Raw genomic sequence first — 26,092 nt, 5'->3', positions numbered from 1 at the left:
ACTGACATATACACACTACTATATATAAAATAGATAACTAATAAGAACCTGCTGTATAGCACAGGGAACTCTACTCAATAGTCTGTAATGGTCTATATGGGAAAAGAATCTTAAAAAAAAAAGAGAGGATATATGTACATGTATAACTGATTTACTTTGCTGTACACCTGAAACTAACACCACATTGTAAATCAACTATACTTCAATAAAAATTAAAAACAACAAACACTCCTGCAGCTCCCACTGCTTATATATACAGAAGTCCAGGCCCCTTGCCATAGTACACAAGACTCTTCCCTCAACTGGTTCATCCTGACTGTTCCCAGGAAGCCATCCCATCACAGCAGACAACTTATGGATCCACTCTCAGGCCCTATAGTATCACTGCCCAAAACCATCGGGCAAACTCCTATTTGCCCCTAAGTGTCAGGCTGAAACACCACTTCACAGTGCTGTGGTGCAGTAACCACCCCTACAGCTACCCTCCACTAAATACACCTGTATCTGTAAAGGAGATACATCAACCCTCAAACATCTCATCTGGAGTTAACAGCAAAGTCTCAAATTCTAGACACAGCTAAGGTCACTACCATCACTCCCCTCCCACCAACCATACATTCAAACAGTCCAAATAGCTTTCACCTCAACCAATGACCTCTTAGAAATCAGAAGCAACTGGCAGAAAGGCTTTAGCTGTTATCATCCTCCACCTCTCACCTCACTACCAAAATACATGCAAGCAGTTTCAGGTCTAACTATTTATGAATGATGATACTTTTGGTTTTGGAGAATGTTATGCTCATCATACACACACACATGCGTGCACGTGCGCGCACACACACACGTACACACACACACAAAGTGACCCCAGGAAATGGAAAGCACCAAAGGGGATTCTTTTTTTTTTTTTTTTTTTAATTTATTAATTTATTTATTTATGGCTGTGTTGTGTCTTCATTTCTGTGTGAGGGCTTTCTCTAGTTGCGGCAAGCGGGGGCCACTCTTCATCGCGATGCGCGGGCCTCTCACCACCGTGGCCTCTCTCGTTGCGGAGCACAGGCTCCAGACGCGCAGGCTCAGTAATTGTGGCCCACGGGCCCATTTGCTCCGCGGCATGTGGGATCTTCCCAGACCAGGGCCCGAACCCGTGTCCCCTGCATTGGCAGGCAGACTCTCAACCACTGCGCCACCAGGGAAGCCCCAAAGGGGATTCTGATCTTCCAAACCCAGTGCTGGGATGAACAGTGGCAGACCCCCCCCCCCATCATTCCTGAGAGGAGTGTCTCGCCGCTATCCCTACATCTGTCCTGTGCTAGGTCTGCGCAGCCATTCAACCAGCCCTGTATCCGGGAAAGCCAGAGGCATCCACCATTCCTAGGGAGAATCCCTATCTAGATGCAACCTGATTCCTACTTTCCACCTTAAGGAATAATCAGGGAGATGATCAGATACCGGCAGGAAGGAAAACCCGCAGGAGCTGGCAGGCAGAGTGAAAATGAAGACAGGTACAATATCCACAGAACACTGAGGCTCCTTTCTCTTGCCCAAAGAGAGATGCACCAGTGAGGATGTAAAAAAGGTGCTAGCTTTCCTGATGTGTTAGTGCAGGAACTAACACCTTATCCACTGTCCCCAAGCCCCTTCTCCCTACAGGGCCACCCCCTGTGCCCAGGCAGGGTCCGACTTCACAACAATGTTACATTAACAATGTCAAAGCACAAGACCCGCAGCTCACCTCTAAGCAGCCCAGAGGGGTCAAAAGACCCATCTTATGACCAAGGCAAACAGACTAAGACAGCTCCACATGGCTCTATCTCAGTTTCAGCTCAATTTAGGCAGACCTTGAACTCCTCCTACCTCACCTGCTCCACACCATGGATCCCAAACCCAATGGCCAGGCAAAAACGATTCTTACTAAAGAAGGATGAGTGTGTGGAACTCAGAATATCATGCACATGGTAAAAGACTGCATTCCAAGACCAGCTAAAAGACAGGCATGAGGGCTTCTTGATGCAGGGGCATTTGCTTTTGGTTATTTTATTTTAATTTTATTTATATTTTTAAAACAGGTAATATATTCACAAGAAAGAAAATGTGAAAGCTTCAAAAGTGCAAAATTTCCTTCCCAGTCCTATCCCCAGCCACCCTGTCCCAAGGGACAGCCAATATTACAAGTTTTTCTTAGCTTTCCAAAGATATTCTATGCGTGTACAAGCAGATACAGATATATTCATTTTCCCTCATTTTTTTTTTACATTTGGTAGTGTTCTATGCCTTATATTTTTCACTTAGTAATACATCCCAGAGATTACTCCAAAACAGTACTTGAAGAGCCTCCTCATTTTTTTCATGGCTGCATAGTATTCTTTTACATAGATTAACAAAAATTCATTTAACCAATGTTCAGAGTTGCTTAAAGTGCCACCCAATAACAGATTATAGTAGTTACTTTTGTATAACGAACCTATAAAAGCCTCTTTTCTCTGCCACCAAAGCCGTGCAAAAGTTCAAAGAGCACATTTACTGCAAGAAAAAGATTTAGGAATCAGTTTACCTTTGATGGGAAATTATTTTTCTAAGCTCCCTGTTCACAAAGAGACAGAGCTATGAACACTGTAGATCTAGTCAGCTAAGGCCAAGGCTTGAATAACAAAGATCACAGCTGCACGCTACACAAAGAGGCCAAACATGCCACACACATTCTGATTAATAACTAAAGGACAGTTTTTGCTCAGATCAAAGCCAAATTTTTTTAAAAAGTCAGGTTCCTGGCAATTAGTTGAATCCTGAGCAGGTCTAGATTTCAAGTACTTGAAATTAGTCAATGACAAAAAAAACCTGATTGATATTACACATAGATTGGAAAAGACATACGGTTTAAGTGCTATTCGCTCTTTGGAAAAAGCCAGCTGCCTTCTCTGTGTCAGAGGCCAAAAAGTAGAGAGGGCCCGAGCAAAAACACAAGGACTTTTCCTGCCTCCGTGACAGTGTCAGGACAGCTTGCACCGTGCCACTTACACCACTCAAGGGACAAATGGACTTAGGACCATATTCTAGAACCCACCAGCTTCTGGTAGAGGCTTTTGTCCCCTCAACTGCGCCTAGCCCAGGACTGGGCATGAACTGCTGGGCAGAAAACAGCTGAAAGGGTGCCTGGGTGGTAGAGAAGGCCCACCTGCAGGGTCCAGAGCCTTCCACAAATCTGAGGTTGCTGACTGTAAATCTAACTCTCACGCACATCCTCCTGTTTATTAAGAAACTGCCTCAACTGTCTTCCACATGGAGGTCACTTAAAGACTTTGGTCATTAACATGGTAAAGTAAAAAAGGAACCAACGCTGGTGGCAGCCTTCCTCTCCATATATGCCAGAGTCCCATGCTGGTAAGCAAAGGCCAATAGCAGTGAGGGCTACTGAGGTGTATTCCCACTGGGAGCAAGCTCAGGTCACTTGGATTTGACTGTAAACAGTTCAAATTCCATGAAGGACAATCACTTGCCAATTAATTTTTGGAATGGAAGCCCACACCAGCCCGGCCCAATGGCCACCTTTCAGGATCCTCCACCCAATGGCCTGGCTTAGCAAGTAGGCAGCCAGCAAACAAAGTCCTCTCCAGCTTGTTGGCTGCCACCATGACTCTCATCACAGAATGGATCAAGAGAGCAGAAAAATGTTCTCTTAGCCAATGACTCACCAGGAAGTCTGTTCATGTTGACGCCTTGAGCTGAGAGTCCTATTCCCATGTACCTTTGAAAAAGCATACATATAAAAATTCTGGTTAGCAAATGATTATGCATCTCCCTTCTCAAATATTTCTTGGTAAAAGACAGAAAAACAGGAAAAGCAATGAATGTAGAGACTCTTTTAACAAACTAGTGGTTCTTGGAGAACCTTTACATTTTGATTTTCTAATGGAAATCTCTCAATGCCTTAAGCAGCTGGAGAAACAGGAGGTAGTGTCTGTAACCAGGAACCACTGGCTTCAGTTTCAGAGGAAAGTTTCCTGGAGTCACTGCTTCCAGTCTCTTGGTTTCTGGCTCCAGCTAAGGTGGCGGAATCTACTCCCAAGAAGTGCCTAAAGTAACTAGTTCAATCCTAGGTAGTGTTTGGCAGAATAATGCAAGATCAAGCCCAAAGGGACAAGTCACTCTTCAGCAAAGACCAAAACATGGAAGAAGTAAAGCCAGCTGGATCCATATAGGATCGTAAAGACCCCTCACACAGGGCTTCTTCTCTGGGGTCTCCAAATTCATTACCCTTGCCCTATACATTCACCACTGGCCTCCTCAGTCATCCAAAGCCGAAGGTGGTGGTGTGTGAGGCCCCAGAGACCCACCCCGTACCCTTCCCACCCAGGTACCTAAACAATTTAGGCAGCTACAGCCAGGTGGGACCCATGCTGGGCAACTCTGTCAAAGATATCTCAGTGGCACTCATGAGAGGGCAGGTCAGAAAAGGAAATGAACAGGCTTTTTTTCGTCTAAATATTTGTAGTGTACAAAGAAACAGTGAGGTATTTCCCCAAGAACTTAGAAATAAGAGAAACAAGTCACCACTATCTAAGTGTAAAATAGTAGAAACCCACACATGATGCCTGAATTAACCACGTATGAGCATCAAGAGGTAGTTGAGAAGCTCACAATATTGAAAACACCAACCAAGACGGCTAAGGGGTAACTTTACGGTTGCATTAAAAATGTGAATAAGGACTTCCCTCATGGCGCAGTGGTTAAGAATCCGCCTGCCAATGCAGGGGACACGGGTTCGATCCCTGGTCCGGGAAGATCCCACATGCTGCGGAGCATCTAAGCCCATGTGCCACAACTACTGAGCCTGCGCTCTAGAGCCCACACGCTGCAACTACTGAAGCCCGCGCGTTCTAGGGCTGTGTGCCACAACTACTGAGCCCGCGTGTTGCAACTATTGAAGCCTACGCGCCTAGAGCCTGTGCTTCGCAACAAGATAAGCCACCGCAATGAGAAGCCCGTGCACAGCAAAGAAGAGTAGCCCCCGCTCGCCGCAACTAGAGAAAGCCCATGTGCAGCAACGAAGACCCAATGCAGCCAAAAATAAATAAATAAGTAAATAAAAACAATGTGAATGAGCTTAATGCCACTGAACTGTTCACTTAAAAATAGTTAAAATGATAAAATTTATGTGATGTATATTTTACCACAATAAAAAATGTTTTTTTAAAAAAGCAATTACATGGGGTTGCCTTATTTTGACCATTTCCAAGCAGCTTACATTTACATTCTAATTGTTCCCTGTTGTAATTCTGCAAGAAACCATTTTACATACATTTCCCCACCTTGGGCCATTCTTTTTCTCTCCTGGCATGTTCCATGCACCTTACATACCTGTTTCCTAACACTACCAGAGTCCCCACAACGTGGTGCTCCTAAAGCTGCGAGCCTTCCACCTGTAGCAAATGCCCCTTTGCCCTTCTCTGGCCAGCTGCACCACTGGGTGTTGGAGAGCAGGGAGGAAGGCTCTGACCCACTCATTTTCCCCTGAAACCAGCTACCCCCCATCTTGCTGGGCAGGACCCAGGAAAAGACAGCGATCAACACAACACAGGGCTGTGGGCCGAATAACTGGCCTGCAGGGGTTAGGGGAAAGGGGAGGGAAGGGAAAGGAGAAAAGGGAAAGGAACAGCACTTCAAAGAATGACTCCCATGGTTCAAAAGACTCTCAAACTGCCTGCTACCTCCTGTCAGGAGGGGACCTTCAAGGACCATCAGGAGCAGAAGCTGTGTAAGCCTGCTGGCAGGATTCCCATTAGACTAAAACCTGCACATTTGCCCAGAAAAACAGCAGCCCAAATAATCAGCTTCCTTACTTTACGTGGAAGATGCTGCCAAAAGTTGGTCTCCATTCCCTTTACACCACGGCTGACCAAGCAGCAAATTACCCCAACTGCCTCGAAGTCATCAATCAACATATGCAAATGTAACATAGCCAGGAGTTTTCCGGACTTGGATGCCAGGCCACTTATCCTGCCCTGTTTAGAGGGGCCTGGCCTCTGCCCAACACCACATGTGATCCCATCCCTGGCATACAGGTTTCCTGACACTAAGATGAGGGCTTGTGTTTGAAGCACATGTGCTTCCTGGGTGACCCCCAACTGCTTAAGGTTACTGCAAATAGGGGAGGTCAAGGGTCATCCAGGAAGAGTATGCTTGGCCACCAGCAACAGAGCTCTGGTTCCACAACTTCCCATGGGAACAGGGAACTACTAAGGCACATGCACTCAAACACAAGTTGCTTATGTCTCTCCACAGGGGAAACCTCTTCCACCTCCAGCAGCTAGCCTTCAACACCTCCCTATAGATTCTGCCCCACAGGTGGGACAGTTTTTACCAGTGGATGGCCTGGGAGCCTCTGTACAAACCCCAGGGTCAACTTGAGAATCTGAGTAGATAAGCTAAGGGTAGAGCACACAGAGGAGAGCAATACCCACACTTGGATGTCATGCCTCCGTGAGTGTCAATGACACAGGGAGCAGCCCCACAGAAGCCTAAGTTGCATGTTCATATGAGGTCAAGCTAAGTCAGTGTTCAAAGGGAATGAGTCCCAATTTTTCAAACATTGGGTGATATTAAGTCTTTTCCAAAAGTATGATGTTCTAAAATTACAAAAAGATGCAGCCTTCCAGCAAGTCTTCATACACTTAAAAACTGTTAACCAACCAGTCTAAGATCAGCAAAGAGTAGAAAAAAAACTATAAGGACACTGTGAATATACTAAAAAAACAGTGAGTTGTACACTGTGAGTGAATTATATGGTATATTCAATTACTTCTCAAAAACACTTAACAGGGCTTCCCTAGTGGCTCAGTGGTTAAGAATCTGCCTGCCAATGCAGGGGACACAGGTTCGAGCCCTGGTCTGGGAAGATCCCACATGACGCGGAGCAACTAAACCTGTGCGCTACAACTACTGAGCCTGAGCTCTAGAGCCCGTGAGCCACAATTACTGAAGCCTGTGCTCCTAGAGCCCGTAACAAGAGAAGCCACCACAATGAGAAGCCCGCGCACCGCAACAAAGAGTAGTCCCCACTCACAGCAACTAAAGAAAGCCCGCGTGCAGCAATGAAGACCCAACGCAGCCAAAAATAAATAAATAAACAAATAAATAAATTTATTTAAAAAAAAAACACTTAACAAACTAGGCATAAAAGGAAACTGTCTCAACATAATAAAAGGCCTTACATGAGAAACCCACAGGTAACATCATATCCAATGGTGAAAGAATGAGAACTTTTCCTCTAAAATCAGGAACAGGACTAAGATGCCTGCTTTCGCCACTTCTATTCAACAGAGTATTAGAAATTCTAGCCAAAGCAAGTAGACAAGAAAAAGAAATAAAAGGTATCCAAATTGGAAAGGAGTAGGTAAAACTATCTCTGTTCACAGATGACATGATACTATGTGTAGAAATCCTATATTCCAAAAAAAACTGTTAGTACTAACAAACAAATTCAGCAAAGTCACAGGATACAAAATCAACACACAAAAAGCAGTCATGTTTCAACATAAACACTGAACAATCGAAAAAAGAAATCAAGAAAATAATTCCATTCACAATAGCATCAAAAAGAACAAAATACTTAGGAATTAACTTTACCAAGATGGCAAAAAGCTTGTACACTAAAAAGTAAAATGTTGCTGAAATTTTAGAAGACAGAAATAGGAAATTCCCTGGCAATCCAGTGGTTAGGACCCAGGGCTTTCACTGTTGGGGCCCGGGGTTTGATCCCTGGTCAGGGAACTAAGAACCAGCAAGCCATGTGGCACAGCCAATAAATAAATAAATAAATAAAATTTTATAAATAAATAAATAAATTTTTAAAAAGACACAGGGACTTCCCTGGTGGTCCAGTGGCTAAGACTCCACGCTCCCAATGCAGGGGGCCCAGGTTCGGTCCTTGGTCAGGGAACTAGATCCCACATGCTGCAAATAAGACCCGGCACAGCCAAATAAATAAATAAAATATTTAAATAAATAAGTAAAAAGAAACAAATAAATAGAAAGACATCTGTGTTCATGGATTGGAAGACAATATTGTTAAGATGTCAATACTACCCAAAGCAATATACAGAATCAACACCATCCATTTGGGAAAAGAAAAGTTGGGGGGGCTTCCCTGGTGGCGCAGTGGTTGAGAGTCTGCCTGCTAATGCAGGGGACACGGGTTCAAGCCCTGGTCTGGGAAGATCCCACATGCCACGGAGCAACTGGGCCCGTGAGCCACAACTACTGAGCCTGCGCGTCTGGAGCCTGTGCCCCGCAACGGGAGGGGCCGCGATAGTGATAGGCCCGCGCACCGCGATGAAGAGCGGTCCCCGCACCGCGATGAAGAGTGGCCCCCGCTTGCCGCAACTAGAGAAAGCCCTCGCACGAACCGAAGACCCAACACAGCCAAAAATAAATAAATAAATAAATAGATAAAGTAGCTATAAAAAAAAAAAAAAAAAAAAAAAAGAAAAGTTGGGGACTTCCCTGGTGGTGTAGTAGTTAAGAATCCGCCTGCCAACTCAGAGGACACAGGTTCGATCCCTGGTCTGGGAAGATCCCACATGCTGCAGAGCAACTAAGCCCATATGCCACAACCACTGAGCCTGTGCTCTGGAGCCCACGAGCCACAACTACTGAGCCCACGCACCACAACTACTGAAGCCCACGCAACTAGAGCCCATGTTCCGCAATAAGAGAAGCCACCGTAATGAGAAGCCCGTGTACCACAACGAAGAGTAGGCCCCACTTGCCGCAACTAGAGAAAGCCCACGCACAGCAACAAAGACCTAATGCAGCCAAAAAAACAAATAAAAATAAAATAAAATTAAGAACCCAGAAACAAACTCTCCTATATGTGGTCAACTGATTTCAATAAAGATGCCAAGACGATTCAATGGGAAAGTGATAGTCTTTTCAACAAATGGGACATCAGGATATCCAAATAGATACACAACTGGTGCTGGGACAACTGGATATCCACATGCAAAAGAATGAAGTTGGGGCTTCCCTGGTGGCGCAGTGGTTAAGAATCCGCCTGCCAATGCAGGGGACACGGGTTTGAGCCCTAGTCCGGGAAGATCCCACATGCCGCAAAGCAACTAAGCCCATGCGCCACAACTAACCCTGCACTCTAGAGCCCACGGGCCACAACTACTGAACCCTGCGCACCTAGAGCCCGTGATCCACAACAAGAGAAACCACCGCAATGAGAAGCCCGTGCACTGCAACGAACAGTAGCCCCCGTTCGCCACAACTAGAGAAAGCCCTCGCACAGCAACGAAGACCCAATGCAGCCAAAAATAAATAAATTTATTAAAAAAAACAACAAAAAAAAGAATGAAGTTGGACCCTTACCATACACCATATGCAAAATTAACTCAGAATGGATCAAAGACCTAAATGTAAAACCTAAAACTATAAAACTCTTTGAAGAAAACAGAGGAGAAAAGCTTTACGACATTGGAATTGGCAATGATTTCTTGGATTCTTTGGACAACCAAAGCACAGGCAACAAAAGAAAAAATAAACTGGACTACATCTAACTTTTGTACATCAAAGGACTGTCAACACAGTGAAAAACAACCAAAGAAATGGGAAAAATATTTGCAAATCATATACCTGATAAGGGTTTAATATCCAGGATATACAAAGAACTCTTACAATCAAAAACAAAAAAACAAGCAACACTATTAAAAATGGGCAACGGACTTGAATAAACAAGAGATACACATGGCCAATCAGTACATGAAAAGACGCTCAGCATCACTAATTATTAGGAAATACACATCAAAACCACAATGAGATACCATTTCACACCCTTTAGTATGGTTATTATCAAAAAACCAGAAAATAACAAGTATTAGTGAGGATGTAGAGAAACTGAAACCCATGTGTATTAATGGTGCAGCCACTGTGGAAAACAGTATGGCAGTTAATTATATGGTAATTCAAACACAGAATTACCATAAGATCCAACAATTCCACTTCTGGGCATATACCCAAAAGAATTGAAAGCAGAATTCTAACAGATAATCTGGACACCCAAATTCATAGTGGCTTTATTCACAATCAGCCAAAGGTGTATTAAAAAGAAATAACAAGACCAAAATGGAGTCATCTGCCCCTAGGACAGCAAACCAAGACTTCACTGCACATCAACTATACCTCAATTAAAAAAAAAAATTAGGGCTTCCCTGGTGGCGCAGTGGTTAAGAATCCCCCTGCCAACGCAGGGGACACGGGTTCGAGCCCTGGTTTGGGAAGATTCCCACAGGCCGCGGAGCAACTAAGCCCGTGTGCCACAACTACTGAGCCTGCACTCTAGAGCTCACAAGCCACAACTACTAAGCCCACGTGCCACAACTACTGAAGCCTGTGCGCCTAGAGCCTGTGCTGCGCAACAATAGAAGCCACGACAATGAGAAGCCCACGCACTGCAACGAAGAGTAGCCCCCGCTCACCGCAACTAGAGAAAGTCCGCGCACAGCAACGAAGACCCAACACAGCCATAAATTAATTAATTAATTAATTTTAAAAAAATTAATTGCACTTTGAACCTCTCTCAGGAATGTGACCTTTAAACAATCAATCTGAAATTTCCTGATTAGCACTAGTGAGGTAATCTGCATGATAAAACCCCACCATTCCCTTCCTGCAAAAAATGTCCTGCCTAAAACAATCCTTTCTTTTCTTTTGCTAATAACTTCCTTGCCCCACCCTCCTTCTGCCGATAAAAACCTTTCATTTTGTACAACCCCTTGGAAGGGGTATCTCTCTACTTGCTAGATGGGATGCTGCCCAATTCATGAACTGTTGAATAAAGCCAATAAATCTTCAAATTCACTCAGTTGAATTTTTGTTTTTTAACAGATAGAAAGTGTCTCTTGATGAGTGGATAAACAGAATATGGTATTTACACACAATGGAATATTATCCAGCCTTAAAAAGGAAAGAAATTCGGACATATGCTACAACATGGATGAACCTTGAGGACACTATGCTAAATGAAATAAAATTCATAAAGACAGAAAGAATGGTGGTTGCCAGGGTCTAGGGGGAGGGGAGAATAGGGAGTTATTGTTTAATGGGTACAGAGTTTCAGTTTGGCAAGATGAAAAAAGTTCTGGAGACAGATGATGGTGATGGTTGTACAACGTTAATGTACTTAAGGCCATTGAACTGTACACTTAAGAATGATTAAAATGGTAAATTTTATGTTATGTATTTATATTTTACCACAATAAAATAAATGAACACATATCAGAACAACTGTTTAAAAAAAAAAAGGTTCAAGCCCACTATCACCAATTATAACATTTGTTATTACGTAAAGTCTTTTCCTCTCTTCAAGCTTGGTCATTTAGGGTCCAGGGAGATAATATCTTTACCTGCCTTTTCCAAGGTGTCATCTCTAGCCAAAAACCCAGCATGTGAATATGAGTTTATTTGGTTCTGATACCTCCCAAAGATCAATCCCTCAACCCAAACATACAAGCACAAGAGATGGAGCCTAAGTCTGCAGGCTCCAACCCTACGTCTCATGCCACAGTGGGGAGAACAGATGCTGTGTCTGCTGCCCACCTCAGGATGCAGGGGCTATGGGCTGGAGCCCCCAGCCCTCAGAGGAAAAGCAAGAGTCAGTGCAGTGCTGGGCACATAATGGACATTCAACAAACGCCTAGGGTTCATCCATTCACAGGCTGGTAAAGAATTTTATTACCAAAGTCACAGGCTCTCTCTCCCAGCCACATTTCAATGGGAACCTCAGCTTCTAGCTGGTATGAGGTCATGACAGAGCTATGTGACAGATAAGTGAGCTCTGAACTCAGCCACAACATCCCCAGTACTATTCTCCCCTCTTGCTGACATTGGACTTCAGCACTGTGAAATTAAAAGACTTAAAACCACAGAGCTAGTGACATAACAGGCACAAGGGAAGTTCACTTCTCCATCTACTCACAAAAAATCTAGCTAAGACCTGAGGTTTCCTCTCAATCACCAATGAGAGGACTTCCCTGGTGGCACAGTGGTTAAGAATCCGCCTGCCAGGGCTTCCCTGGTGGCTCAGTGGTTAAGAATCTGCCTGCCAATGCAGCAGACATGGGTTCGAGCCCTGGTCCAGGAAGATCCCACATGCCACGGAGCAACTAAGCCCGTGCGCCACAACTACTGAGCCCGTACTCTAGAGCCAGCGTGCCACAAATACTGAAGCCCACGCGCCTAGAGCCCGTGCTCTGCAACAAGAGAAGCCACTGCAATGAGAAGCCCGCACACAGCAACGAAGAGTAGCCCCCACTCGCCGCAACTAGAGAAAGCCCGCATGCAGCAACAAAGACCCAACACAGCCAAAAATAAATAAATAAGTAAATTTATTAAAAAAAAAAAAAAAAAAAGAATCCGCCTGCCAATGCAGAGGACATGGGTTCGAGCCCTGGTCCAGGAAGATCCCACATGCCGCGGAGCAACTAAGCCTATGCTCCACAACTACTGAGCCTGCGCTCTGGAGTCCACGAGCCACAACTACTGAAGCCCATGTGCCTAGAGCCAGTGCTCCACAGCAAGAGAAGCCACCGCAATGAGAAACCCACGCACCACAACGAAGAAGAGCCCCCACTCGCCACAACTAGAGAAAGCCCGTGGGCAGCAACGAAGACCCAACACAGCCAAAAATAAATACGTAAATAAATAAATTTATTAAAAAGAAAAATCACCAATGAGTAACACGTGTAGTGCCTTGCCAGGTCCTGGACTGTTGTGGTCCCAGCTCTCCAATAGGCTGCCATGAATGAGGCAAAACAATAAGGAAAAAAAACCCAAACCCAAGTATGTTCACCTTTGGATCTAAGAAGCAGGAAGAATGACGTTAAGAAGTCACCCTGACACTGCCTCTCCTCCGTTGATCTCTGGTGGCACTTGAAAATGAATGGGTTGTTTGCTGCTGTTGGGTCCTTGCTAAAGTTGTAAAAACAGGTGTGATAAATGTCTCTTCATAGAGGCCTCTGTAGTCACCCATTCCACAAAGATCCTCTGTGCCTAGTACAGCGCTGGGGACACAAGGGTGGATTCCCTGCCCTGGAACAGTTTCCAGTGCCAAGTCAGGGGTGGGCCAGAGAATCAGGGTGCAATGAGTGGGGGGTTCCCAGAGGAAGCGAAGGCTGAGCCAAGACCCAGTAAAGGAGATGAGGGAAAAAAAAAAAAAGGAGCTTGTTCCACATAGAAGCAACAGAATGTGCTGAGGCGTAGAGGCAAGAAAGCAGCCCCGTGGTCAAGGAAGTGAGAGGAGTTCAGTGTGGCTGGGTCACAGCTTGGGCAGACCTAAAAAGAGCCAAAGCTGGAGCCGGAAACAAGCTATTCACACACAGCCTGCATGCTAGCTTAAGGAGTTTGAACTTCAGGGGAGGTCAATGGGAAGCTGCAGAAAGGGTTTAGAAAGGGCGCAACTGATCAAACATCTGATATTTGAAAAATGGATTGAAGAGGCAAAACTAGAGGCTACCAAAATCATCCCAGTGGAAGATGACAAGGCTGGACAAGGACAGAAACAGTGGGATGGCAAGACGTGGAGAGAGCCAAGTGTTCTTTAGAATACGGTGAACTTACTGGGTGGGGGAGGAGCTGCCCAGGACACATCCCAACACAACCAGTCACCAAAGAAAGGGCAATTCTGAGACGCACTTGGAAAGTTTGGAGCCTAAGTGCCTGTCAGTAGCAGCCTTGCTCCAGCTCTGCTCCAAGCCTTTACACTGCGCACAAACAGCTGAACAGGAAACATACCTGTATCAGAGCAAATATATCGGACAAACCCAGATTCAAATCGCCTCTTCACCACGTGCCCAAGGGCACATCACTTGGCCTGTCAGTCTGCTTCCTCAGCTATCACCATGAATCCAGAGAGCCCTCAGGGCAGCCACTGAAATGAGTGGACAACCCCACTGTCCTCTAGTTCATGCACTGGAGGCTCTTCTAGTACTGGAATCTGGTAAAGGAAAGTAGGCCATCCTTGAAGGCCTAGATCTTGGGACATCTAAAAACACATGCCTGTTTACATGGGACTGCCAAGGAGAAAGAAGGTGAACATTTGCTTCCTTCTTGGTAATGGGTCAGGCAATGCTAGGAACACTAACAGACACAGGCTGACACGGTCTCCTGGGAGGGACGCAACAAGGGCTCTCACTCCCCAAGCTGGTGACAGGCACAGACAGAGCTTAGTTCCCCACACTTCACATCTCTGCTAGGGCTTTCTTTTCAAGTAGCAGGATATATCTGAGAAGCTTGGGGGAACAGTTATTTACCCCATAAAATGACTGAAAGCAAGGTAAACCCATCTGATTTACTCCTTTCTTCTAATATGGTAGCAAAATAGAAAATAGCGTTTGTCGGAGAAGTGAAACAGCCAGTAAGTGTAGAGGGACAACAGACAAGCTCTCATGGCAGAGAGGCCATGAGTCGGCCTCTAACTTCTCAGTCTCTACTCTTCACCGCAAAAACCACAACATGGGCTAGAAGAGTGACTCCGCCTCTGTGTCAGGCTCCAGAGAGAAAAGGGCTGGGGCAGGATTCCCAGAGAGCAGGAGAGAAGAGCAGCAGCAGTGGCCCTCGGCTGACCACACAGCCAGGTCCACCCTGAGGCAGCAGGTCCAAACTGGGGCCCTGGAAAGTGACCAGCCTTGAGAATGGACTGGTCGTTTCTGGGGCCCCTGCTGCCCTCCACCCGCCTCTGCTGACTCTCCCACAAAAGCAACAGTCCGCTGAAACCATTGCAGTCACGCAGTGAGTTGCGAGCATGTTCCAATCAGCTTACATTCTTCTTTTTTCTCTTTAGTTTTCCATATTTTCTACAATTAACATAAATTACTTTGATAATCATAGAAAAATCATTTTCAAGAGCCAGCTGATGGCTGCATACTGAGGAGGTTGCTGGCTCTCACCCATCAGACTCTCCCTGGATTGTCCCAGGGCAACATTTCAATGCCAGAGAGACACAATGGGGGACCTGGTCTTCATGGTCAGCTCCTCAGTATACTCACTTCCCTGAGCCTTGACAGGAGGGCAGAATCTGCATCAGAAGAGCACACCTTCAGAAACAGCAAGAAATGGTCAAAATCCATGCTCAGTAGAGGAGCTGGGGCTCCTGGTGCATCCCAAGCATAACCCAGAGGAGACCCTCAGGAGAGCCCCTTGAAGTGACACAGCCTCAGCACAGCTCTAATTGACTGGAGAGTCTTCCATGACCCAGGCAGGCCTTGGGGTAGACAGAGGACAGGACCTTAGAAAGCAGGCCTCTGGACTCTCACACCCTCCGAAGATGTACAGCAAGGCCTGGAGGGAGGAGACCACCCCTTTGCTGTAATCCCCCACCTGGTCCTCAGAGATAGTTTGGAGCGCTCCACGCAAGGAACCTCTTTGGCAACAAGTCTGACATTCCCTTCCTGCCTCCTGAAGAGAAGCACCTGAAGAGTTTTAAAGTGACAGGGACACTTTGCGGCAGGGCTCCAGAGACAACATCCCAGACTCTGAAGCCTGGTCTCAGACACTGCAGCCTAACTCAGGACTGTGGGTCTTTGATTTCACCCCACATCTCAGGTTCCCTATCAGAAGAAGAGAGGCTGGTCTAAACGGGCTCCTAAGCGCCTTCCCAGCTCTGGCCTAGAGACTTCGGTTCTTGGCAGAATAACGTCTGGGTACTGTTGCAAATGTGCTGTACCCAGTTCCAAGCCCAAGATGGGGCAGACCCTGGAACAGCAATCAAAAAGTCATCAAGAAGACATCAAAAGAAAAGGAAATTATAGATCAATATACCTTCTGAAGAGAGATACACAAATTCTCAACAAAACTATAGCAAACCAAATTCAACAACATTAAAAGGATTAATATCACGACCAAGTGAGATTTATGCCAGGAAATCAAGGGCAATTTAACATAAGAAAATCAATCAAGGCACTTCCCTGGTGGTGCAGTGGTTAAGAATCCGCCCACCAATGCAGGGGACGTGGGTTCGATCCCTGGTCCAAGAAGATCCCACGTGCTGTGGAGCAACTTAAGCTCATGCGCCACAACTACTGAGCCTGTGCTCTAGGGCCCGCAAGCCACAACTATTGAAGGCCACGTGCCCTAAAGCCCACGCATCGCAACTACTGAGCCCATGCATCACAACTACTGAAGTCAGTGTGCTCTAGGGCCCACGTACCACAACTACTGAGCCCGTGTGCTGCAACTACTGAAGCCTGCGTGCCTAGAGCCCGTGCTACGCAACAAGAGAAGCCACTGTAATGAGAAACCCACGTACTGCAACGAAGAGTAGCCCCCGCTCACTGCAACTAGAGAAAGCCCACACGTAGCAATGAAGACCCAATGCAGCCAAAAGAAAAAAATAAAATCAATCAATATAATAAACCGCATTAACAGAAAGAAGGAAAAAGAAAACCACATGATCATCTCAAATGACAGAAAAAGCATTTGAAAAATCCATCATCCCTTCATGATAAAAACACTCAGAAAACTAGGAACAAAAGGGAACTTCCTCAACATGATAAAGGGCATTTATGAAAAACTCACAGCCAACATACCCAATGGTGAAAGATTGAAAGCTTTTACCCTAAGATGAGGAACAATACAAGGATGTCCACCTTTCACCACTGCTATTCAACACTGTACTGGAAGTTCTACTCAGACCGATTAGACAAGAAAAAGAAATAAAAGGCATAAAAATTGGAAAGAAATAAGTAAAACTATCTCTATTTGCAGATGACATGATCCTATATCTAGAAAATCCTATATATAGAAAGTCCCAAACAATACACAGAAAGCTTACAAGACCTAATAAACTAGCTAATAAATAGCAAAGTCACAGGATGCAAAATCAACACACAAAAAGCAGTTTCAATATACTAACGCTGAACAGTCGAAGGAGAAAATTAAGAAAACAATTCCATTTACAATAGCATCAAAACAAACAAACAAACAAACAAAAAAACCCTTAGGAATAAATTTTTTTTTTTTAATTTATTATTTATTTATTTATTTATTTATTTATTTTTGGCTGTGCTGGGTCTTCGGTTCGTGCGAGGGCTTTCTCTAGTTGCGGCAAGTGGGGGCCACTCTTCATCGCGGTGCGGGGACCGCTCTTCATCGCGGTGCGCGGGCCTTTCACTATCGCGGCCCCTCCCGTTGCAGGGCACAGGCTCCAGACGCGCAGGCTCAGCAGCTGTGGCTCACGGGCCCAGCCGCTCCGTGGCATGTGGGATCTTCCCAGACCAGGGCTCGAACCCGTGTCTCCTGCACTAGCAGGCAGATTCTCAACCACTGCGCCACCAGGGAAGCCCCCTTAGGAATAAATTTAACCAAGGAGATGAAAGGTTTGTATACAAAAAATTATAAAACATTGCTAAAAGAAATTAAAGAAGACAAAAATAAATGGAAAGACATCCCATGTTCATGGACTGGAAAGCTTAATATTTTTAAGATGGAGAGTATTGTTAATATACTCTAAATTGATCTACAGATTCAACACAATCCCTACCAAAATTCCAACAATCTTTTTTGTAGAAATGGAAAAGTCAGTCCTCAAAATCCATATGGACTTGCAAGGGATCCCAAGTAGCTAAAACAATCTTGAAGAAAGAACAAAGTTAAAGGATTCATACTTCCCAATTTCAAAACTTACTACAAAACTACAGTAATCAAAACAGTGTGGTACTGGCATAGGTAGACATATAGACTAGTGGAATAGAATTAAAAGCCCAGAAATAAATTTATACGGCTGAATTACTTTCAACAAGGATGCTAAGTCCATTCAATGGGTAAAGAATAGTCTCTTCAACAATTGGTGCTGGGACAACTGGATTTCTACTTCATACCTTATATAAAAATTAACTCAAAATGGATCAATGATCATAATACAAGAGCTAAAACCGTAAAACTCTTAGAAGATAACATAGGGGAAAAGATTCATGACCTTGGTTTAGGCCATGGATTCTTAGATATGATACCAAAAGCGTGAGCACCAAAAGAAAAAAATAGATGAACTGGACTTCATCAAAATTAAAACTTTTATGCATCAAAGGTCATTATCAAGAAAGTGAAAAGAGGGAATTCCCTGGTGGTACAGTGGTTAGGACTCCGCACTCCCACCGCAGGGGGCACGGGTTCGATCCCTGGTCAGGGAACTGAGAATCCACAAGCTGCCCAGCGAGGCAAAAAAAAAAAAAAAAAGTGAAAAGACAACCTAGAGAATGGGAGAAAATATTTCCAATTCATATATCCTATAAGGATCTACTATTCAAAATATATACAGAATTCCTACAACTCAACAACAAAAATACACCTCAATTATAAAATAGCCAAAGGACTTGAATAGACATTTGTATCGCCAAAGAAGATATACAAATGGCCAATAAATACATGAAAAGATGCTCAACATTACTAGTCATTAGGAACTGCAAACCAAAACCAAAATGAAATACAAATTCACACCTAGGATGAGGGAGGAAGGAAGGGAGGGAGGAAGAAAGAAGGAAATAAGTTGTTGGTGAAGATGTAGAGAAATTAGAAATGTCACACATTGCTGGTGGGGATATAAAATTGTATAGCTGGAAAATCGTTTGGTGATTCCTCAAAAAGTTAAACATGGAACAATCAAGCAATTCTTTTTTTTTTTTTTTTTTTGGTCATACCATGGGGCTTGTAGGATCCTAGTTCCCTGACCAGGGATCTAACCCGGGCCCCCTGCAGTGGAAGCACAGAGCCCCAACCACTGGACCACCAGGGAATGCCAATCAAGCAATTCTTAAGTGTACACTCAAAAGAACTGAAAAGACGGTCACTTCCCTGGTGGCGCAGTGGTTAAGAATCTGCCTGCCAGTGCAGGGGACACAGGTTCAATCCCTGGTCCGGGAAGATCCCACATGCCACAGAGCAACTAAGCCCGCGTGCCCCAACTACTGAAGCCCGCGCGCCTAGAGCCCGTGCTCCGCAGCAAGAGAAGCCACCGCAATTAGAAGCCCACGCACCACAACGAAGAGTAGCCCCCGCTCACCACAACTAGAGAAAGCCCGTGCACAGCAACAGAGACCCAACGCAGCCAAAAATAAATAATAAATTTATTTTTTTTTAATGGCTAAAATGGTACGTTTTATGTTATATTTATTTTATCATACACACACACACACACACACACACACACACACACACACACACACACACACACACACACAGTGTCACCAAAAACACCCCTATGGCCCTGCAGGCCAGCATTAGCCTCATCTGGCTTTTCCGGACAAGACAAGTAAGGCTTGGCAGAGCTCAGTGGAAAGCATCAGAGTATCCTGGCCTCATGTCAGGGCCAGAAGAAAGAAGTCCCTCACCATAAGCACACAGCAGATGACAAGAGTGAAGAACACAGAACTAACTCTTTTTACTTTTCATCAATTTCTCCTTAGAGGGAAGGTGGATTTTATGGACTGGCAAGCCCATAGACACTTTTAACAAATGTTACCAATGACTATGGGACCTGAACTTTTTTTTTTTTGGCTGTGCCACAAGGCTTGCGGGATCTTAGTTCCCCAACCAGGGATCCAACCCAGGCCCTGGCAGTGAAAGTGCCAAGTCCTAACCACTGGACCACCAGGGAATTGCCTGAACATTTTTAATTTAAGCTCCATCAACTGAATGTCTCCAGGCCCACAGAGCTCTGATAGGAAGTGACAAAGAGGAGAGAAGAGACAAGCTCCTCAGCCTCAGGGCTGAGATGGCTCTCGGTGGCTGCAGGAAGGTAAGCTCTGCCGTCAAGCCTCTCAGGTCAAAGGGCCAGTCACCACTGCCCCGTCCCCTGCCCCAGACCCCCCAAGGAGCTACTGGAATCTCATCAGTTTCCTCTTAACATCTAACACGTAAGCTGCAGCTCGCAAGGCTGGCAATCTTGTCTCTGTCAGAACCTGCCCCAGATAAGAAATCAACAGCCTCCACAACAGAGGGGATCTCTGGGGTCGTGGTTACAAAACGGTCCCTGGGAGACATTTCAGGAGAAACACCAACTGACATTTAGGTCTGAAATGAGGGCTAATATTTGATGCTGGGGATTTTACTTCCTGGTCTGACGGGCCTGCTTAAAGCCACAGTCCTTCATGACACCAGCTACTGTGTACAAGCTGCTCCTCTAGCAACCACACCCCAACCCTGCCCCTCTACCAGGAAGCCACCCAGTCACCCACTGAGCCCAATTCTGTGCAGGCCCCCCCACTGAGAGGAAGAGTATTACATGAACGGACCCAACCCGGTACCATCCAAGAAAGAGCAAGCCTGAAGGCAAAGGGACCATGAGACAGGATATGCTTGCAGGGAGGAAGGTGGTTCTGAATGTGTGTCTGGAGACTCTCATGCATACACTACCACCAGCACCATCAAAACACCCGGAGAGTCCACAAGACAGGAAGGGGTGGAATAGCCCCCATGGGTGGCCCTAGGCAGGTTATTCACAACCCTGCATTCTGGCTCCTTCCCTAAAGAATCTCCTGGGAAATTCAAGTACCAAGCCTTGAAAATTTCCAGAGCTTACCACATTTCAAAACCAAAGACACTGCCCTTAACTAGAGGGTATAACCAACTGGCACCCCACCTTAATGTGAGAGGGTTCCCACCAGACCCCACATCCCGTAAGCTTTGGACCCTAACCTCTCTGGCCCTGTGTAATTATAAAGCTGGAGCAGAGCTCAGTGTGGACACAGCAAATGCTCTTAGGTACTCAGATATTACCCTTAACTCTCTGGTTACAGGTGTTCATCCAGAAACTGGCCTTGAGTTTGCTGGTTTGTAACTTAGCATCTTTCATTATTCTCAGCACGGGGTCTTATTCAAGTAACCTACTATTACATGGAAACTAAGTCCTAATGATTTTGAAAGCATCAAATTCCATGTAATAAACCCCTTCCTGCTTAAAATATCTGGACTCGTTTCTGTTTTCTGCACTAGTCTCAAATGATATAACATACATAATGGCAATAACCTGGATTTGTTTAAACCTGCATCTCTCTGTCCCTTCTGCTATCTATTGATATTTTTAAAATGTACACCATGTCAGGTGTTACAAGAGCGAATGTATTCCTTTACAGTTTAAAAAGAAATTATAAGTAAAATAAAAATACATTTTGGTTAAAAAAAAAAAGGCAAAGCAAATGTAACTACCAATAAACTCCTCGCACAACAGTTGATATTAAAACAAAACATTCTATAAAATAGCCCATGCCAATTTCAGACACATGGTTTTGTAGACCAGGTTATAACCAGTTCTGCTCAGCAAACCATCCCCTCTACTTCTTTCCTCTTGGTTCAGCTCTGCCTCGGCAATGTCCTCTAGAAGAGACAAGCTGAGCCCTTGGACCATCTGCGCACAACTGCCCTTCTCCTCTCTCCACCTCTTCTCATCTTAAATTGTCTCTGCCCTGAGGACCAGTAGGTTTTGTCTCATGACGCAACTCTGACAAAAAGATAGCAGCTGCCTGGTGCATTGTGCAGTGAGAAAACATCTGGGGCTCTGTCTGGACAAGAACGAATGCTGCTATCAATCCATAGCATTTGCCATGCAAGCTGAGTGGACAATGGGGGTATTTGAGCCTTGACACTTGTCATCCATAACCTAAACTTCCCTGAATCCCAGGCCATCTCTAAGGTCCAAGAGGTAGGAGAGGAAGAGAGTGTACATGGAATGCTAAGACTTACCCCTCCCCCACTTCCCTACACAGTCCAGAGCCTCTTTCACTGGCCCCTTCACGGCAGGGGGCTGGGCCCCGTTCCAGCACCAAGTCCCCTTGTCTCACTTCTAGCAAGAGTCACAACCTCACAATTCAATTACAACAGAACACCAAGGATCCTAGAGCTAGAAAGACATTTTATGTGGATTTTAAACAAAATTTCTAGGGAGGCAGAGGAACATCCTTGAATTTAGACACGGTGTCATCCACCCCTCTCCTAGTGATCAGTCCCTTCCTTCTAACCTCTGACCACCCACTCTGGGCCCCTGATTCCCTCCCAATGGTCCCAGAATAGGATGGCACACAGTGCCTGCCATGCAGAGCTGCTGAGACCATCCTCCTGTGCTCCACTCTGATGAGCTCCTTGCTTCCCCTCTAACAGGGAATCTCCCTTACCTGGTGACTCATCTAGGGAAAAGACCGGGGAATTCCCTGGTGGTCCAGTGGTTAGGACTCTGCGCTTCCACGGCAGGGGGCCCGGGTTCGATCCCTGGTCGGGGAACTAAGATCCCGCAAGCTGCACGGTGCGGCCCCCAAAAAGAAAAGAAAAGACCAAACAAAAAGAAAAGACCAAGAACAAAAACCAAAGAGGGTGGGGTGGGGGAGGGGTAGGCGTGAAGTGAATTTTAGGAATTTCTCTAGAGGCTGATCCTTGACCAAGGAAGTCCCCATTTATGAAGAAAGAAGCCACACTCCTCACTCTCATCTCGAAGTTGGAGCCTGGGTGGTGACATACAGTGGGCAGGGAGGTCTCAAGGAAGCCCAGATGTGCTCAGGGCAGGAACAGGTCTTACCAGAAAAGAGGATGCCATGTGGACTCCAGTCCTCTCACTCTAGGCCAGAGCTGCACCTCAGTACACCCACCCAACTAGACCTGGGCTTTAACCCCCAATACAGGTAAGCAATACAACACTCCAAGCTGCTCCAGAGCCCCAATACACCACATCTCCAGAAACAGTGCAATGTGTTACTATGGAGAGATGCAGCCCAAAGCTCAGCATCTGCCCCTGAGGCCATGAGCACTGGGGGGGATGTCGGTGAGAACAGGGCACAATCACTGTTTGTACCTGCCTTGGGCAAAGACAGCACCTACTTCTCAGAGCTGGCAGGACAAGGCCTTCTCCAGGTCCACAGATGAGCACCAAATTTCTCAACAGCACTGTACAATGCACAGAGACTGGAGTGGGGGTCCCAGGGTGAGAGGCCAGCCACAGGCTGTCTCTAGACTGGAGGGCCTGTGCTCAAGTAGCTCTGCAAACCAGAAACATGGCAGGTGAGATCTTAATTGGGTGAGTGAATCTCTGAGTCTCCATGGAAAATCATGGACAATGTTGTCTTTCAGATGGGACTTAACAAAACCAGAGTACCAGAGAATACCAGCCACACACAGAGACCTTTCACCTCCGAGAAGCCACTCTGACTACCAGTCTTCAACATCCTACCTATGTATCCCACCATACAGGAGAAAGGCCAACCAAGAGAGAGGAAAGACAACTGCTGTAGGAAAGCCATGCCCAGAGTCAAGGACCTAAAGTCACTGGCCCGGGCCTTCCCTGGTGGCGCAGTGGTTAAGAATCCGCCTGCCAATGCAGGTGACACAGGTTCGAGCCCTGGTCTGGGAAGATTCCACATGCCGCGGAGCAACGAAGCCCGTGTACCACAACTACTGAGCCTGCGCTCTAGAGCTCGCGAGCCACAACTACTGAAGCCCACGCGCCTAGAGCCCGTGCTCTGCAACAAGAGAAGCCCATGCAATGCAACAAAGAGTAGCCCCTGCTTGCCGCAACTAGAGAAAGCCCACACGCAGCAACGAAGACCCAACGCAGCCAATGAATGAATGAATGAATGAATGAATAAATAAACTAATAAATAAATAATAAATTCTTTAAAAAAAAGAAAAAATAAAGCCACTGGCCCGCACCGGACAGGAATCTCAGCCAGAGGGGCCTGGCTGAACCAAACCAGCAGAGTTTCTTCTCCCCTATCCACTCTCAAAAGTGCAGGCAGGAGACTTCCCTGGTGGTCCAGTGGTTGAGATTCCGTGCTCCCAATGCAGGGGGCCTGGGTTCGATCCCTGGTCAGGGAACTGGATCTCACATGCCACAACTAAAGATCCCGCATGCTGCAATTGAGACCCCAAGCAGCCAAATAAATAAATAAATAAATAAATATCAAAAGCACAGGCAGATCCAAAGTCCTCGTATATTGCTACTGCCCTCAGGATAAGCCCAAGCTCTCTGGCCAAAGCACATAAGGTAATTCTGACCTGGCCCCTGTCTACCTCATGCTCTGTGTTCCACGTCTTTGATGCACTGTTCCTTTCGTCTCGAGCATCGCTTCTCACTTTGTCCATCTGGAACCCTCCAACCTATCCTTCCAGATTCAGCATCATCACCTCTTATATGAAGCTTTCCCCAGACTCTCAGGTACAGGAGGAAGTCCAACCCCTGGGCCACCCCTGTGTACAGCACACACCATGGATGGGCTTTTTCTACACCAGCCTGTGAGGTCATGTGCACAGGCCTATCTGCCTCCTCTCTAGATAGGCCTCAGGCCTGTGTTCCTGGGGCCCAGGTCTGGGCCTGGGACAAAACAATGGGTGCCTCGTTGTCATGTGGAGAATTAATAGATGAGCACATTACTGCCTGGCCAAAGGAAGCTGGCTGCAAGTGAAAGGAAAGGCAGACTGGCTGTGGCCAAAGGGCCACAAGGCCTGGGCCTGAGCACCAGATGCAGAGGAGAGGAGAGCGCCCGCATCCCACCCCCGCAGCTCCATCCAGTGCTCTAGCCCGGGCTTGCTGTTCTTGGGTAGAGCCACTCATCACATGTCAGGAGGCCACCACCGCCGCCGCCGCTGGGATGATGTTACAGTCTATTTTGAGGGTCACACTGGAGCATCTGTCAGCCTAGTCAGCCACACCCTCCATGTGTCATCACTAAGAGCTGGAGACACCCAAAGGTCCATGAACTCTGCCTGAGCATGTCACTTCCCCAGGGACCCTCAGTTTCAGGGCCTCCTTGGCTTCCTAACAAGATCAACCCAGATGCCCTTATCTCCTGGCACCAGTGGCAGGGCTCTGATGTCTCCTCACCCCACCAGATCTGCTCCTGGGGTTCCCAGCTCTGGTGACTCGGCAAATGCAGCTGAAGCCCATCAGTCTGAGCCTGGCTTTTAGCTCAAACATAACCCCTCCTTCTCCAGTTCTCCCTTATATTTGAGGAGTGCCCAGAAAGCCCAGCACCCAGATGTCAAGCCAGTTACCAACCAGGCTCATTTTAGGCTCAACAGGTCTCACCTGCTGAGAAACTCCTACTCATCCCTCAAAACCATGCCCAGGCTCTGCCTCCTCTTGTAGAGAGCCTTTCAGTGGACTCTCTACGGAACAGGCCAGAGGCTCTCTGAGGACAAGGCTGGCCTGTGCAGGCTTTACTGTTGTTCTCCCTGTACCTAGTATGCACCTGGCACATAGAAGGTATGAATCAGTATAACCCTTGAAATGAAACCTTTCTAATTAGACAAGCTTAGTGTGTTCTGCTACAAAAGACATCGTCAGAACAAAGGCCTTTCTGGAAAACAATGACACTGACAATTGGGTTCATAAACACCTTTTACAAAGGAGGCCTGTACTCAAATCTACAGAAAAACAAGTTTACAGATTCAATGGGATGGTAAGTCAATCAAGCCCAGTCCAGAGCATGCCACACTTCTCTGGGCCCACTCAGCACTAAGCACCTTTCAGGTCTGTCCCCTAAGAACACTGTGATCCCCTAAGAATCCAACTGGACATTCCCTCACTCTACCCAGGGGAGGAATGCAACAGGGAAAGGCAGCAGCAGCGTGGACACACGTGTCTGGGATCAGGTGAGGGCATCTGACAAGTTAGGCTACTCCACTGCACACCCTAAGACCCGCAGCCAGGGCAGGTCACCAAACATCCCAGGGGCTCAGGGCTCACCCACAAAACAGGTACATCATCATCTGCTCCAGCCACTTTCCAGAGATGCCATGAGGATGGAACTAGATAATACAGAAAAGCTACATAACCGGTTAACACCTGGGTCATGGATCAAACACCTTCAACACTGACGGGAAACAGGAAACAAGCTGATCATTGTCTGCCCTGGAACTGCCCTTGGCCTCCTGAAAACCACACCTAGCCCATCTGGCTATATCTTAGCCATGAGAAGGCTTTCAGGGATTCCATAAAGAGGCCATAGGTGACATTCACACACCTTTCCTCTGACAGTGGTCAACTGAAGCAGGCCACCACAAGCATACATGACCTGGGACCTTTCTAAAACTGAGATTTCCAGGTCAGCTTAACAGCTAT

At 46.2% G+C, this 26,092-nt stretch overlaps 1 protein-coding gene across 2 annotated transcripts in view; it reads right to left on the bottom strand.

Moving 5' to 3' along the window:
- Positions 1 to 26,092, bottom strand: part of RANBP10 (RAN binding protein 10) — a 68,858-nt gene that overhangs the window by 39,619 nt on the left and 3,147 nt on the right. For both annotated transcript variants that reach the window (XM_007198139.3, XM_057534398.1), the window contains exon 3: positions 3,693 to 3,745. In XM_007198139.3, the coding sequence (XP_007198201.1) occupies positions 3,693 to 3,745 (53 nt within the window). The remainder of the gene's footprint in view (positions 1 to 3,692; positions 3,746 to 26,092) is intronic.

Source organism: Balaenoptera acutorostrata, chromosome 19, assembly GCF_949987535.1.
Source record: "Balaenoptera acutorostrata chromosome 19, mBalAcu1.1, whole genome shotgun sequence".
NCBI classification, from domain to species: domain Eukaryota; kingdom Metazoa; phylum Chordata; class Mammalia; order Artiodactyla; family Balaenopteridae; genus Balaenoptera; species Balaenoptera acutorostrata.
This window is presented reverse-complemented; position numbering and strand designations above follow the sequence as displayed.